A 15,939-nucleotide genomic window follows, 5' to 3' on the forward strand; every position below is an offset into this window, starting at 1 on the left:
CATTCTGTCTGTCCCACGTTTTTCTACTCACTGACGTGGTCAATCTATGTGAAACTGCACATAGGCATTGAGGATTGGCATAGGTAGAAGGTGACACAGCTACCAATGGGTATGGACTAGTTATTATTATTTAAGTTCACTTGTCCTGTCAAAAACCTGAGATCCTTCAACAGACCACCAAAGGAACATACAATAAATGTGTATCACATGTAAATGTGAATGCCACTGACTGCCTTATATGATCTGCAATAAAATATTAAAAGAAAAGAATAATTTGTGTCTGACTCGAGTTGGCATTATTTCTGTAGTAATACCTAGGGCGGTTGGAGTCACAATCCATGAGAAGGTCCTGCTCTCCTCCCCGCACAAACACACGCTGTACTGGCAGCCTTCACAGTTTCTGAAGGTGAACTGGTCTGAATCAGCCAGTGTGACTCTCACCTGCAGACAGACACAAAGAAACACACTCAGTCTCTTAAATACATTAAATATATGAAACATCCATCCATTTTCCATAACCGCTTATCCTGTTGGGGGTCGCGGGGGCTGGAGCCTATCACAGGGCTGACACACAGAGACAGACAACCATTCACACTCACATTCACACCTACGGACAATTTAGAGTCACCAGTTAACCTGCATGTCTTTGGACTGTGGGAGGAAGCTGGAGCACCTGGAGGAAACTCTGCACAGAAGCTAACCACTGCACCACTGTAAATAAATTCCACGTGTAAGACCTTAAATATTTACCATGATGCATTTGGAAAGGTAGTTGAAGACAGTGGCTTTGAGTGTGAACACCTCCCCTCGGATGACGGAGTAGGGCAGCGTGAGACTGACGAAGAACGGCTGGAAGGCCGTCAGTCCAATGTTGGGCGACACGCCGAAGCCCACAGAGGAGACACAGAAAGCTCCAGCCGCCCACTTAGTGATGGTGTCAGGGACCGTCTTCTCCACGTTCACTGACCCACTGTCTCTGTACGAACACATGAGGGAGAGGCAAATGAGAAAGTTCAAGTAGCATAGAGTTTCCCTTAAAGATGAATGAGTGAAGTATGAAAATATGAATGTGCTCTGGAAATGTCATGACAACATGCATTAGTACATGATGAGATATTTTGTGTTTGACTTTAGGAAGGGAGGGCTCAAGAGGAAAGCTCCATCCTCTGGGGACTCTGAGTGCTCAGGAAATGTCACTGTAATGGGCTGATTACTCTTTAACATATACTGGTGGATGTGGCTGATTCTGCAATTAGATAAACTGCTAACAGGGATTAAAACTGTCCTCAGTGGTAAAAAGGAACTTTAGTCTTGCGCCTCCTGGGAACACAACTTCTAACAACATTTACAGTCTACAGCCACACTAGCAGCTCTGTGGTAAATGCTAACATTAGCATGCTAACATGCTCACTATGTCAACACTATTTTTGCTCTAATGTTAAGCAGGTTTAATGTTCACCATGTTCACAATCACAGGTTAATGTGGTCACATGCTGGATCATCACAGTTATCACAAATCATGCTGACATACAGTAGCTGTCGAGACATTCAGTCAGAACTACAAATGTTTACAAAAGTCCTCTGGGAGCTGTTTGTACAAATCTAAAGGTCCAGTTTTCAGTATTTAGGGGGATACATTGGCAGAAATGGAAAATAATATAATAAGTATGTTTGCTTTAGTGTATAATCACCTAGAAATAAGAATCACTGTGCTTTTGTTACTTTAGAATGAGTCATTTATATGTACACTTCATTTATGGAGACCGCCATGTTGCACCACGCTGTTTCTACAGTAGCCCAGAAGGGAAGAAGCAAACACTGGCTCCACAGAGGGCTGTTTGCGTTTCATGTCGGCCACCATAGCAAGAAGCCCAACTACAATGAGCAGTGACCGGAGTTCCACTGATTTGTAACATAAAACTGCTTTATTCAGTGTTTCTGGTGGTTTAAATCACCTGGTCTGTTTGTTTTGGAGAAGAAGAGACCTCTGTGGATAATTCAGCTCCTGGTAAAAACCCTTCTGAACAATCAACACTGAAGGAATTCTAACCAGGAGAAGTTTTAGCTGGTTGCAATCTGTAATATACTGCTAGACGCCACCAAATCCCCCTAAACTTTACACACTTCACCTTTAACATTTGCCAATTAGCAGTAAGCACAAAGTACAGCTCAGGTTGATGGGAATGTCATTAGTTTTGCATGTGTTTGTTATTAACAAAAAATGTGAGTATTTTTTGAGTAAAAGCTTAAAATGTCAACCTCCCAGTGGTGCTAGAAGAAAAGATGAGGGGAGATATATATATATATATATGTATATATATATATATAAACATTTATATACATACCAACAAACATATATACACATATATGTATGTGTGTATATATATATATATATATACACACATACATACACATTTATATACATAAATATATATATGTATTTACACATATATACACACACATGCATATATATCTAAACATTTATATACATACATACACACAAACATTTATACACATTCACATTTAAATAAAATAAATAATAAATAAAAACAAAAAGAAAACAGAAAATTAAATTAAAAAAAAAAGTTATGTGAAAAAAGATCATATGAAAGGGGCGTCGGTAGCGTAGTGCCGGCACCCCATATACAGAGGCGATGCCTTGCAAAAGCCTGAAAAAATAATCTTTAAAAAAAAAAAAAAAATCATCTGAAAAAATAATCTTTAAAAAAAAAAAAAAAATCATCTGAAAAAAAATAAAATGATACATTAAAAAAACATGCGGCAAAAAATTAAAAACAAAATGTTAAATAAGGGGCGCCGGTGGCTTAGTGGATACAGCAGGCGCCCCATGTACAAGGCTGTTGCCGCAGCGGCCCGGGTTCGACTCCAGCCTGTGCCTTTGCTGCATGTCACTCCCTTTCTCTCCCCCTTCACCCTGAGCTTTCTGATCAATTAAAGGCAAAAATGGCCAAAAAATATCCTTAAAAAAAAACTGTTAAATAAGAACTATCAGTTCGTCCCCAGACTTGCATAAATCTAAGGCTCAAGCAGCATTTATTAAATACAGGAATCATTTCAGCTTCACCTAAATAATCTGCGCCACGCAACCAGCAAAGTATGGGTTAATCAACCACCTGAACCCAAACAGGGCCACAAACTTTATCCAGCAGTAACACAGTTGTCAGGACTGAGGACATGGACTGAGATGCAGACTGAGCACAGCGGCGCGTGTTTGTCTGTGAGTGTGAAAGGGTGACAGTGGGGGAGAGAAGATGGAGGGTTAACTACTGCAGTAATGTTTCTGTGTATTATCAATATCTCACTCAGGGCGCTGCTTTGCCACTTCAACGTGATATTTTGAAAAATTTCCACTAAGATAACCTGAATCTGCCGCATCACTACCGTTAATAATAAGCTGACAAATGGATTTACAGCGTCTTCAGTAACCACTCAAACACAGAGGTTTGGGGTTGGTGAATTGGTGAAAATTATCTCCATCTCAGTTTTGTGGGGGGGTGCTTCAATATAGGAAGACCACACCTTTGGGATGTGCTGGAACGGGAGATTCTCATAATGGATGTGCAGCTGACAAATCTGCAGCAACTGTGTGATGTCATCATGTCAATATGGACCAAAATCTCTGTGTGTTTCCAGCACCTTGTTGAATCTGTGACACCAAGAATTAAAAAGTGGTCAAACCCGGTACTAGCAAGGTGAACCTAATAAAGTGGCTGATGCACGTATTTGGGCCTTGGACTGTTTTCCTTTTGATTATTTGGACAAAAAACATCTAAACTAGATGGTAATCAATAAACTGAAAGAAAAACAAAACAAAAATCAACCATTGTTTCGTCGTAGTTTTAAAATAAAAAGTGAGTGACATGAAGAAACAAAACATTCTTGCCAAAATATATTTTCAAACATCTATTCAAAATGTACAATTGCCTGAAAATACATCAACAACAACAAAAAAAGTACAATATTTCACCCCTTTTTAATATGATATGTTATCATTACCCCACAGGAACTAGGTCCCAGATCCACGTCTCGGGGAAGAACGTCCTGACGGTCTCTTTCTTCTCCTCCTCTTTTCTCAGCACACCATGTCCTGAACTCTGCGGCATCATGTTGAAGGCCATGGGAACCGGAGAGTCCACGAGATCTAGAAACACACGGATATAAAAAGTCTGATGACACACCTAAACTTACCCAACGGAAACCAGCTCCCAGATCCAGGTCTCAGGAAAGTATGTTCTGATAGTTTCCTTGGTCTTTCCAGCCTCTGCCACTTCATCCTCACTCGCCATTTCAATCGGGACACTTCCAACTATTAGGTCTTCAGCATTTCCAAACATTCTATAATCGCCAAGTGTTTCTTCTCAAGAGTAAAAAGTATGTTACAGTTATATTCTGGGGTCATATGAAATGGAAACTACCTGTGGCAAACACTAAAACATACCAGCATCATAGAAAAATAACTCATAGTTCCTTTCAAGGCAGTTGTGAGGTTTTTTCACATCGGAGTTGGTCACAATTTTGATTCCAATTTCCTAGAAGTAGAGAGAGAGATGATGAAAACCAAATAGGAGATTGTGAAGTGATATACTGTATATGATTTGGTCACCCCCGATGAACACACAGGATAAAACCACTGAAACCACTGAACCCCTGAAAACCACTGGCCTAGTCTGTGACAGTCAAGAAAAATGATCAAATTTCTACTTTAAAGATGCTGTAGACATCATTCTTCCCACTGGGCGGTCCAAAGTAGATCGAGCGCTTCGATCGACCAGCTGCATCCACATCTTCTAGTTCTTGTACAGGCTCAGGCTCTGGTTCAGGCTCTGGTTCAGGCTCTGGCTCTGGCATCGGCACAGGGAAGCAGGGATATGGCTCAAAGTCCTCAACATCAAAGTTGTATCCAACCAACCTCTGGACAGGCAGCTGGCTGTACACCTGCACAAAACACACACATGAACACCAGCCCGAGTGAGTCATCAGGACAGGCAGCAGGTACAGGATAGTCCACCAGTCCACTTAAAGCAGGGACATCCAAAGTCCAGCCCAGGGGCCGCGGACTGATTTTAAATGGCCACAGCTTTTCCTTCAAAGTATACTGTACGTGGTCTGCAACACAATATTGGTTCATATAGCAAGATCACTTCGCTTTTTTTCTTGTTCACCTCACGATGGCAGGACTATGATACAGTTTGTGGACATGCATCAGATAGGAATTGTGCAGGTGGAACGAATGAGTTTTCAAAACACATGATGCCGTCTCTCCCTACCTACCACCCACTTAGAAGCCCTGATGATTACTTCCATCGCCATAGTAATGAGCCTATTTCTAGCCTCTGCCAACCTGTTGTGAAACCTGCCGTACTTAGACACAACCTAATATCCTGAAAGTATGCCTTCACTAGGTTAACAACTACCTGTGGCACTTTGAAGTAGTCAAACGCACTCCAAATGAGGCTATGCGGTACTGAACCAAAAGCATTTGCAAGATCTAAAAATATTACATGTAGGTCCCTTTTGTTAATCTTCGCTGCCTGAATCTGGTGCCAGATCATGCTAGTATGCTCTAAACACCCTGAAAAACCTGGTATCCCTGCCTTCTGCACCATGGTATCTATTAGGCTATTCCTTTCTAAGCAGCTAGCTAATCTCTGCGCAACCACACTAAAGAAAATCTTCCCCTCTACATTCAAGACAGAAATAATCCGGAACTGGCTAAGGTCCACAGACTCCTTCTCCTTAGGAAAGAGGACACCCCCTACCCTACGCCATGCTCTTGGTATAATTTGTTTCTCCCAAACTATTCTTAGCTGTTTCCACAAAGATTTAAGGATATCAGGCGCACTTTTAGAAACCCGGTAGGGGACTCCAAGAAGCCTTTGCACGCCTGACCACCTCCTGAACTTCCTTCCACCTAGGTGGCCTGACATCCATCTCATGCTCTATCCCTCCTAATGGAGGGATATCGGGTGGGAAACCCTTACCCATAGTAAGTGGGAGACCATGCTGCAAGGTGAGTGTGTTTGCTGATCCTGTAAGTTTATTTATCCCCTTTAACTTTAGCTGATATTGTAGTTATGCTATGTAGCATGTGAAATAGAGTATGGTGAATGTGCTAGGAAAGGTAGTATCAGCACTGTCTCTACCTGGAGCTCGCATGTACGGAGCCTGGGTTTGGTTAAAGGTGGCAGTGCTGTTTGGGCTGAGAAAGCCATGTGTAAGTAAGGTAAAGGAGGTTATTGGGTTGGTGCGGGGAGGGGAGCAGTGAGACCTGGCATTAGGGGAGTGTCTCTGGGACGCCAGAGATCACTGTCTAGCCTCCTGGAGGTGTCGTGGGACCAACTAGATGAAACGCTGGTGAAAGGAGGTTTCCACCTGATGACCCCAAAGACATGTTAGTTATCACTGCTCACTGGTCTGTATAGTTAAGCCTTGCATTAATAGCTTATCATAGGGCTTAGGAGGTTATTCACTGAGTGCTGATCTTTCCTCTAGAGCACAAACTTCTTGTGTTTATTTGAATACAGCACACACTTCCTGCTCGGTAGAGGCAGCTGGCCGCAAGGTATTCTTTACATCATCTAACTAGCCCCCATTCAAAAAAGTTTGGACGTCACACCCCTGACTTAAAGGATACTTCACCCTCCAAATGTAATCCATTTGTAGATCAATTACTCAACCCTGAAGAGGACCTTGTTTTTCTTGCATGCCCTCACGGTGAACAAAGAATCCAAAAACTCAGAAAATTCTTCTCTCACACGATTCGTGCAGTATAATCAAGTCTAATTTATCCAGTCGTATGCTTAGTGTTTCCCAAACAAACAGCCCTCTCTGAGCTCAAAGCCACACAGCACTGACACAAACAGTACTGCTGCTGCCTCAAGCGAGGGAGTTCAAGTATCTCGAGGTCTTGTTCACGAATGAGGGTAGAATGGAGCATGAGATGGATCGGCGGTTTGGTGCGGCTTCTGCAGTGATGCAGTTGTGGTGAAGAGGGAGCTGAGCTGAAAGGCGAAGCTTTCGATTTACTGGTCTATCTCCGTCCCAACCCTCACCTATGGTCATGAGCTCTGGGTAGTGACCGAAAGAATGAGGTCGGGGATACAAGTGGCTGAAATGAGTTTCCTCTGTGGGGTGTCTGGGTTCAGCCTTAGAGATAGGGTGAGGAGCTCAGACATCCAGAGGGAGCTCAGAGTAGAGCCGCTGCTCCTTCGTGTCGAAAGGGGTCAGTTGAGGTGGTTCAACATCTGATCAGGATCCTCCTGGGCGCCTCCTGTTGGAGGTGTTCCGGGCACGTCCCACTGGTAGGAGGCCTCGGGGCAGACCCAGAACACACTGGAGGGATTATATATCTCATCTTTCCTGGGAACACCTCGGGGTCCGGGGCTGGAAAGCGTTGCTGGGGAGAGGGACGTCTGGGGTGCTTTGCTCAACCTGCTGCCCAGATAAGCGGATGAAAATGGATGGATGGATGAACAGGGGAGCAACTGGTTTACAGCTGCTTCAATCAGTTAGCTTGTTTTAGCATGTGACTTGCTGTTAAGGGTTAGCTCGGATTCACCAAAGTCACACAATAACACAAAGTGATTGACACAGCGCTAACCCAGCAGCTCCCCTGCTCAGTGAAGTAAAATCACTGCCAGTGGAGCCTGGCTTTGAAGAGAGCACAATAAGTTTCACTTTCAGTTTAGTTCCCTGTTGTTAGGAGCCGCCTGTTTGGGAAGTACCGAGCATACAACTAAATAAAAGACATTTAACTATACAGCACAAGTTGAGTGACAGACATTTCTCAGTTTTTTGGATTCTTCATTCACCATGGAGGTATTAATAATATGAGGCTGTCATAATATTTGATTATCATGACTTGAACTAGTCCAAATGCTGATTAAGGGGCTTTTGTACTCTGCAAAGGCGAGACTCAGGTCTGACTACTAGTCCACACTCCACACTGACTAAATTACTCAAGTATGGTTTTTACAATAGAAACATCACATTCAGGTGTTGGTAAAGGTACATATGGGGTCAACCAGTGCTCAAGATTGTGTCGTACATAGTCGACAGTGAGTTCCTGCTCTTGCTGCAGCAGGAGGACGCTCTGGTCGATGGCTCTGACAGAGCACATGGAGCCTGGGTGAGCCTGGAGATTGAGCGTGGTCTTCTCTGCAGGAAGCTCCTGCAGCGAGGAGAACTTCAGAGACACCTGCACAGAAGACACCGCAGTGGAGAGTCATTAGTTTGGGAGCTGATAGGAGGACGTCAGGTCACAAGAAAAGACTCAAAATAACCTAAGATGTGTACTTTATTGTAAATAAAAATTGCTTTGAAGACTTGGACTCATTTATCGTAGCTTTAGGTCATAAGGGTCATTCAGGCGGTACCTTGTTATTGAGGCAGAGCTGAATGGGGAAGTCCTGGCTATCGGCCACAGCCTCTCCACTGGGCATCACAGTGTAAACCACCACCTGGGCAAACGGTGCCAGGTTTGTAACCTGACTAAGCGGTATGGACAACTCTCCTTTGTTGACTGAGGCAGGAAAAACAGAGACAAGGACATGTGACATATGATCGTATGAAAGTATCTGACAATAAGGGAAATACAGATCATCACCAGATTTATCCTTTAAGATGGCTGCCTTAGTTTAAGTAACAGTCTGTACCTGTTCCTGCTTTAACAGCTGCTGAGACATGACCGTGCTGCACAATTCCACCTCTGGACATCACCTACAATCAAACATACCACACAGGCAGATGCATTTAATATGTGTTTGTGTGTGTGTACAATTAGCCCCACTTTGTTTCTGCAAAAAGCTTTTTGGAGTCTGAGTGGTTTAATTACTGTTCAACTTAAAGTTAACAAATGTAGGCGAGGTGTGACACTGGCAATAGCTCATAAGCCATCACATGAGTCTTACCAGGTAAAAGAAGTCGAGGACTTCCTGTCCCTTCTTTAGCTCCTCCCCCTGGATGATGTACTGAGCACGTACAGTCGCATCTTTGTCGCAGGAGATCTTCCCGCTCACCTGCATGAGCTTCAGAAAACTATTGCTCTTAGAGTAAAATGCTGAGACGTGGTGATAGGCCGATCTGTACTCTGGTCTGCGCAGATTGGCCACATATGGCTCAGTGTCCTCCGTCTTTCTAGACTTCGCCTGTTGACACAACAACCACAGGTCAAAGGTCACATTTTAACTCAGCTTTCCAACAACAAACCAATTCTCGAAAACAGATTCCTTTCATGATAATTTAGGTCTGTGTTCTTCACCTAAAACATGATCGATATGGTGCAAAGTTTCTTTAATTACATATGGATTGTATAATTGATAAATACCGAGCTGGTTATTAATATGAAGCCCTTGAACTGAATTAATTGTGCTAGAATAAAAAATGTCTCTGAGAAGCAGTAACCAACCTTCAGAGTTAAGGTGCCCTTCCAGTCGCCGGTGTCCAAAGAAAATGAAGCCATGCCTCTCATGTCTGTCGTGAGCGTTTCGTTTTGAGAATCGCCAACAAACAGATACACCTCCTCATTGGCAACAGCTTTGTTGTCTGCACCGACCATTTTGACCTGCAAACAAGTCAGAAAGCAACGGTGGAGTTATTTTCAGCCTTTCAGACAAGTTATCCCAAGTTGCCGGGACAAAGCAGTCAGATTTCACTACAGCTCTGATAGCTCTTCCTCCGACTGGCTTTCCCTCTGTTACAATCATGACTGAGGCTCATGTGTTTCCTAGAACCATCAACTATACCAAACTGATGGATAAAAGTCTCAGCAACAAAATCGAAATAATTCAAACTTATAAATTGCAACATTTTCCTGGAAACTCTGAATGTTAACAAAGTTTTAAATAGAAGCAGTATTTCAAAAATACTCTAGGAATCATGGCTGCTGAATTTATTCTGTGAGGACTGTAAACGTCTTTACAATATTCGTTAGGGTATTTCCGTCTGAACCAAAGTGGTGGACTCATTGCCATCCCTGCAGAGTCTTGCCACACTATAGCTCTCAGCGGTCAATGAGACTGATTACCTTTCCCTCCAATGGGATGCCAGGCTTGTACGCTGCAGGTACGTCCTCGAAGGTGACAGTTCTGATGTGACTGCTGAAGCTGGTCCGCCCATTGCCTTTGAGAATGACCCCTAGATGGTAGTAAACATACAGATCAGAGCTCATCCGGAACTAATAATGACTCAATGAACATATCCAGCCTGTGTACTGAGTCCACATACCTGTGCCGTACTCCTCCATTTCCGCATCCACCTCAAAGCTGTCATCGTACATGTTCTTGTCGAGGGAAAACTCTGTCATGTTCACAATTTGTGTTGCACAACCATCTTTATCTGTCTGCGAGATAGTAAGAGTCAATATCAAACAAAAAAAGTAGACACAGTGAAGTAAACTGCAGTTACAGCAAGTCACATTTTTTAATTATCTGGGATACTCACTGTCAAGTCGTACGTCTTGCAGAGGTCACTTTCTTGGGCACTTGAATACCAGTAAAACCTGACGGCATTTCGACAAATCGTTGCCTTCACTGAACCAACAACAGGTTTACCATATGTGTATCTGCAGGAAAAGGCACAAGGATGAAAACGATCCTGATTTTAGATTTTAGCATTTCAGTTTGATATCATCCCCCAGACAGCAGGTATAGTATCGCCTGAGAAAGCAACAAACAGCACAATATCCATCAGATGTGAATGATGCTAACTGGCTAATCCTTAAAGTCAAACTGAAAAAACTCCATTTGTTACTTCGTACTTTAGTCCATTTGTTACTTTGTACGTTAGTCCATTTGTTACTTTGTACATTACTTCGTACGTTAGTCCATTTGTTACTTTGTACGTTACTTCGTACGTTAGTCCATTTGTTACTTTGTACTTTACTTTGTACATTAGTCTGTTACTTTGTACGTTACTTCGTACGTTAGTCCATTTGTTACTTTGTACGTTACTTCGTACGTTAGTCCATTTGTTACTTTGTACTTTACTTTGTACATTAGTCTGTTACTTTGTACGTTACTTCGTACATTAGTCTATTTGTTACATCGTACAATGATCTGTCTGTTACTTTGTACGTTACTCCTTACATTAGTCTGTTTGTTACTTCATACATTAGTCCATTTGTTACTTTGTAGGTTATTTTGTACATTAGTCCGTCTGTTACTTTGTATGTTTCTCCTTACATTAGTCCGTTTGTTACATTGTACATCTGTTCCTTTGTACGTTGCTTTGTACATTAGTCTGTTATTTTGTACGTTACTTCGTACGTTAGTCCATTTGTTACTTTGTACTTTACTTTGTACATTAGCCTGTTACTTTGTACGTTACTTCGTACGTTAGTCCATTTGTTACTTTGTACTTCGTACATTAGTCTGTTACTTTGTACGTTACTTTGTACGTTAGTCCATTTGTTACTTCGTACGTTACTTCGTACATTAGTCTATTTGTTACATCGTACAATGATCTGTCTGTTACTTTGTACGTTACTCCTTACATTAGTCTGTTTGTTACTTCGTACATCTGTTAATTTGTACATTGCTTTGTACATTAGTCCATTTGTTACTTTGTAGGTTATTTTGTACATTAGTCCGTTTATTACTTTGTACATGACTTCGTACATTAGTCTGTTTGTCACTTTGTACGTTTCTCCTTACATTAGTCCATTTGTTACATCGTTCAATGGTCCGGCTGTTACTTTGTACGTTACTCTGTGCATTAGTCCATTTCTTATTTTGTATGTTGCTTCGTACATTACTCTGTACAGTACTCTGCTTATTACTTTGTCCATTGCTTAGTAAGTTTAGACAGTCTGACCATTTGTTGTCACAACAATTGGAGCCTTAAAACATGACAGCTGAGGCTAGCTAGAACCATTCTCTGTATGATGTGGGACAAACACAAAACTGGGTGTGGCAGAGCTGCCGATGACTCAGCAGGTGTTAATGTGAAAAAAAGTTAAATTTTTGTGGGAATCAAAGCTTGAGTTAACAGGCTGGTGAGCCAAGGTTCCAGACAGTTCCAATCACTAACACTTCTTACATCAAGAATCACACTATATACAGTATAGTGTGATTGTTCTCAGTCACATTAGTTGACAACAAGTCTGGTCGTCAGTTGTCAGTGAACCACTGTAACAGGAAACACTCAAGAATATAACGTTTAAGCTTCAAGTCTCTAAGAAAATTTAAATATATGCAAAATAGCTGTAATATCATTATGGTTTATATACAAAAAATGAGGATAGATTGACCTTAATAAATGGCTACCATCCTAAACTTCACTGCCCTTGCTAACTTCTGTCTGTCCTGTTAAAGTGGGACACTTACTTTCCACAAATCTTAATCGTTGCCTCTTTGTCCAGGATGGTGATCACACTGGGTAGATGAACCTTCACCTCGTACTTTGGCAAAACTAAAGCAAAAGAAACACAATCAAAAATCTCACCACACAAAATTGACATAGATCAAATAAATTATTTTGGTGAACACATTCTTCTATTTCTATTTTTTTAGTCTGTAACTGAAACACACCGTATTCCTTGATGTCAAAGCTGTGGGAAATTTGCTCTCCTTTGTTTGTCATTGCGGTGATCATGTAGGTTCCTTGTGCCGCCTCAGGAATCATGGGGTGGGAAAGATCAAGGATGCCGCTAACAAGTGTCCTATCCAACCACTGGGCGATGCGGTTTGAATTGGGATCCTACATAAAGACAGAGGTACATTTCATTAACGGTTGAGATCATCACTCATGGCTATCTGCTGCAGGTGACCAGCATAAGCAACTGAAGTTTAAGAGGGAAGGACCTCTTACTCCATTCTGCTAGATGCAGATTGTTTTTCCTGTCATTGTAAATTGTTTCAAATGAATCAGATGGCAAACAGTTTTGTCTGAATAAAAACCATTGTAAAAACTAGTGTGCTTCTTTCCACCCGTTCATCTGATCCTGTGCCCCTGCCTGAATTCTTCTGCTAGCTCCAGTTGTATGCCAAACTTCCTGTTTTTTATTATAAAATCCCTCTCTTTTATCTTCTTGTAAAAATTTAAAGCAAAATCTTAAATGACTGAGTTGTTTTTTCCACCTGCACCTTTATGCTCTGCCATTTCTCCTCTAATCATCACGCTGTAACCTGTGACAGGCTGTTATGATACGATAACCATTGCACAGTCATACATATGTAGTTTGTTGTTGAGCTGCAAGCGTCACGTAGGTTTAAATTACCAAAGGTTTATGACAAAATCACTTGGCGACATGAATCCCGTGTGCACCAACGAGAGAGGGAGAGACGCTGTGCTGCTGCCAGAGGAGCCGCTGAATGAGTTCCCTCTGAGCGGTAAGTCACTAAAAGAGTCTGAGAAGTCCGGGGCTGTTCATAAAACATTCAGGACGCCACAGTTCATTCCACACGACTGAAGCTGCTCCTCTTTTTGGAACCACCGTAGAGTTGGTTATAATTTTGCTTTCAGCCATGCTTGTTGTTGCCGTGGGTAACAGTATGACGTCAACATGTCAGCAAATCAAAATATCGCGAATATCATGATATAAATTTTTCTTATATTAAAAATTATGTCCTGAACGAGATGACATGGCACACTCTCATCACATAAAACCACACTTGACCATTAGCTAGGATAGCACAGGGTCTCATTTCAGTGAATTTTAGGAAAGCTTACCTGCAGCTCCACCACTTTGTACTGAAAAAGAAGAAAAAAAGGTAAAGTTAATAAGCTGAACATAGAATTTGCACAATATTTCCAATTAGAACACTCTTATAAAACTAGTTTACAGAAAAAAAAAAAATCTTTATCTTGTCTGTTTTTCCACAGCAAAAACTTTTTTTTCTTGACAAACAAGAACTGGGAGGTTGGCAATATTCACCATGGCTGAGCAAACAAAGAAAAGTGCCATCCACAACAAATAAAATCCGAGGGAAAAGGTATTTTTGGTTCACAACTGACCCACAAACTCATGTTTTGTGGACAAACTTCGTTCAAACCCACGGACATTTATTTTAAATTTGAGTCAAGATCCCACAGTTTGTCAGGAAATGTGTACAACAGTATTTTTATGTTTGATATTATGGTGTGGTCATGAAAATACTTTCAATATTCTACTTATACATCTTTAATCAAGCACTGGAAGCAACACAGTGTTGGATACTACGACACAGTGTGGGTAAATAAATGAGGATCCTATAAATTACAGCTATATTGTTTCCAATATGACCATCTGAATCCGTCTTCAGAGCTGAGGGGACGCACTACTTTCTACCAGCCTACATCATCACATGATACATCTGAATTAATTTCACGTTCGCTGCACGCAGTTGTGTTTTTAGCTTCTCCACACAAACGGAAAAGGCCTTGAGCCCGTATTGATTCAGATGTTTGGGTCAAATGCAGTGTGTGCCAAATGAACTCTGACAGCATGTTTATCACACTACTCCACACAGCGCTTCACGCCCACGCTGTCTTCAAAATCAACAAACAGCCCTCCTTTCACCTCCCACTCTCTGAACCAAAATAGACCTCGCTCTCCAGATTCACCGGCTGCCTGGTAGAAATCACACCAGATTACAAAGTTCACTGGCTGGAATTACTACACTCATCATGCAATATCTCATCGTTCTGAAGGGCAAAAATGGATAAATAAAACTCACCACTCGACTGACGGGGATGAAATTGGCGTCCATGGAGACGATTCGGAACTGGACTTTAAAGAAAAGAGGAAAAAAAAGGAATTAGTGTCAATTTATTCTCTAAAAATAACTCAAAAACACAAATACATAACACCAGACAGAAAAGACAGGAAACAAACTGAATAAAACCCCACAGTACAGCAGGTGGGATGAGGAGGAACATCTGATAGAGGACGAAACAAAAAGACGGCACTATTCTTACAGACCAAACTCTTTAGCATTGTTCTTCCATGAAAATCGGGGACTGATTTAATAAAGTACGGTCAAAATTGGGGGCAGACCCAGAGCACACTGGAGGAATTATATATCTCATCTGGCCTGGGAACACCTTGATGTCCTCCAGGAGGAGCTGGAAAGCGTTGCTGGGGAGTTTGTTTGGCCTGCTGCCCGCACGACCAGGCCCCGATAAGCAGATGAAAATGGATGGACGGTCAAAATTGAAGCAGCATAGGCCAAGACATCATTTTCCCTGAAGAAGTGGTGGTCCAATCTCTAAAAACACTTGATACTGCACTTCCCATAATGCTCCTCAACAGCATGTTTTTGTTAGACCCCCCTTGCCTGGTAAAACCCCGAGATATTCAACAGAATATCTATGAAAAATCCCCGAGCAGAAGCCAAAATAACCCCGATGACATCACTATGAAAGTCATTTTCTCAGACTGGACAGAGCCCCTCTAGAGTGATGGAGCAGGGTCTAATGGCAGATGCCTTGCATTCTGAGAAATACAGGATTCAGTGTTTTTGGAGCTTGACCCTTTGAAACCTGGAGCGACATCACTTTTCATGTGCTGCTTTTAGTAACCTTCCTCAAGTATTTTAACCTTTGAACCCTGAGCAAACGATTTCTGTCAAAAACATGAGGAAAAATGCATTGAGTAACCTGTCATGTGACGCTCATCACGTGCCACCCTCCACACACACTAGATGTGTCATTCTGCAGCTCAGCAACAGACGACAACAGACAAATATCTTTTTGGCCATGGTCTTTATAATGATAAAGTTGTTCCCTGATTAGCTGAGGATATTTCTCAACTTCAACAATGAATCTGTCCTCATCCAGTCTGTATCATACACGAGACTCGATGAGTTCTCTTTGCATCAGTGCGGAGGAGAGGAGTCGAGCTGCTATAGGAGCAGAGAGCTGCTACAGGAGCCAGTATGTACAAGCAGAGAGCGAATGGGGGGGGGGGGGGGGGGGGGGGGGGATGCATTTAATTCTGGG

At 42.0% G+C, this 15,939-nt stretch overlaps 1 protein-coding gene across 3 annotated transcripts in view; it reads right to left on the reverse strand.

Moving 5' to 3' along the window:
• Positions 1–15,939, reverse strand: part of LOC126403976 (alpha-2-macroglobulin) — a 44,125-nt gene that overhangs the window by 19,954 nt on the left and 8,232 nt on the right. Inside the window, exons 4-20 of one of the 3 annotated variants that reach the window (XM_050066890.1) lie at positions 14,676–14,728; positions 13,690–13,710; positions 12,549–12,717; positions 12,345–12,429; positions 10,462–10,582; positions 10,246–10,360; positions 10,046–10,155; positions 9,428–9,583; positions 8,931–9,167; positions 8,676–8,739; positions 8,397–8,542; positions 8,069–8,218; positions 4,723–4,956; positions 4,460–4,550; positions 4,018–4,162; positions 751–976; positions 315–441 (exon numbers count right to left, since the gene is read on the reverse strand). In XM_050066890.1, the coding sequence (XP_049922847.1) occupies positions 315–441; positions 751–976; positions 4,018–4,162; positions 4,460–4,550; positions 4,723–4,956; positions 8,069–8,218; positions 8,397–8,542; positions 8,676–8,739; positions 8,931–9,167; positions 9,428–9,583; positions 10,046–10,155; positions 10,246–10,360; positions 10,462–10,582; positions 12,345–12,429; positions 12,549–12,717; positions 13,690–13,710; positions 14,676–14,728 (2,250 nt within the window). Of the gene's footprint in view, positions 1–314; positions 442–750; positions 977–4,017; positions 4,163–4,209; positions 4,379–4,459; positions 4,551–4,722; positions 4,957–8,068; positions 8,219–8,396; positions 8,543–8,675; positions 8,740–8,930; positions 9,168–9,427; positions 9,584–10,045; positions 10,156–10,245; positions 10,361–10,461; positions 10,583–12,344; positions 12,430–12,548; positions 12,718–13,689; positions 13,711–14,675; positions 14,729–15,939 lie in introns of all 3 variants that reach the window. The other 2 variants (XM_050066889.1, XM_050066888.1) reach the window with 2 other exon arrangements.

This window comes from Epinephelus moara, chromosome 2 (assembly GCF_006386435.1).
Source record: "Epinephelus moara isolate mb chromosome 2, YSFRI_EMoa_1.0, whole genome shotgun sequence".
NCBI classification, from domain to species: Eukaryota; Metazoa; Chordata; class Actinopteri; order Perciformes; family Serranidae; genus Epinephelus; species Epinephelus moara.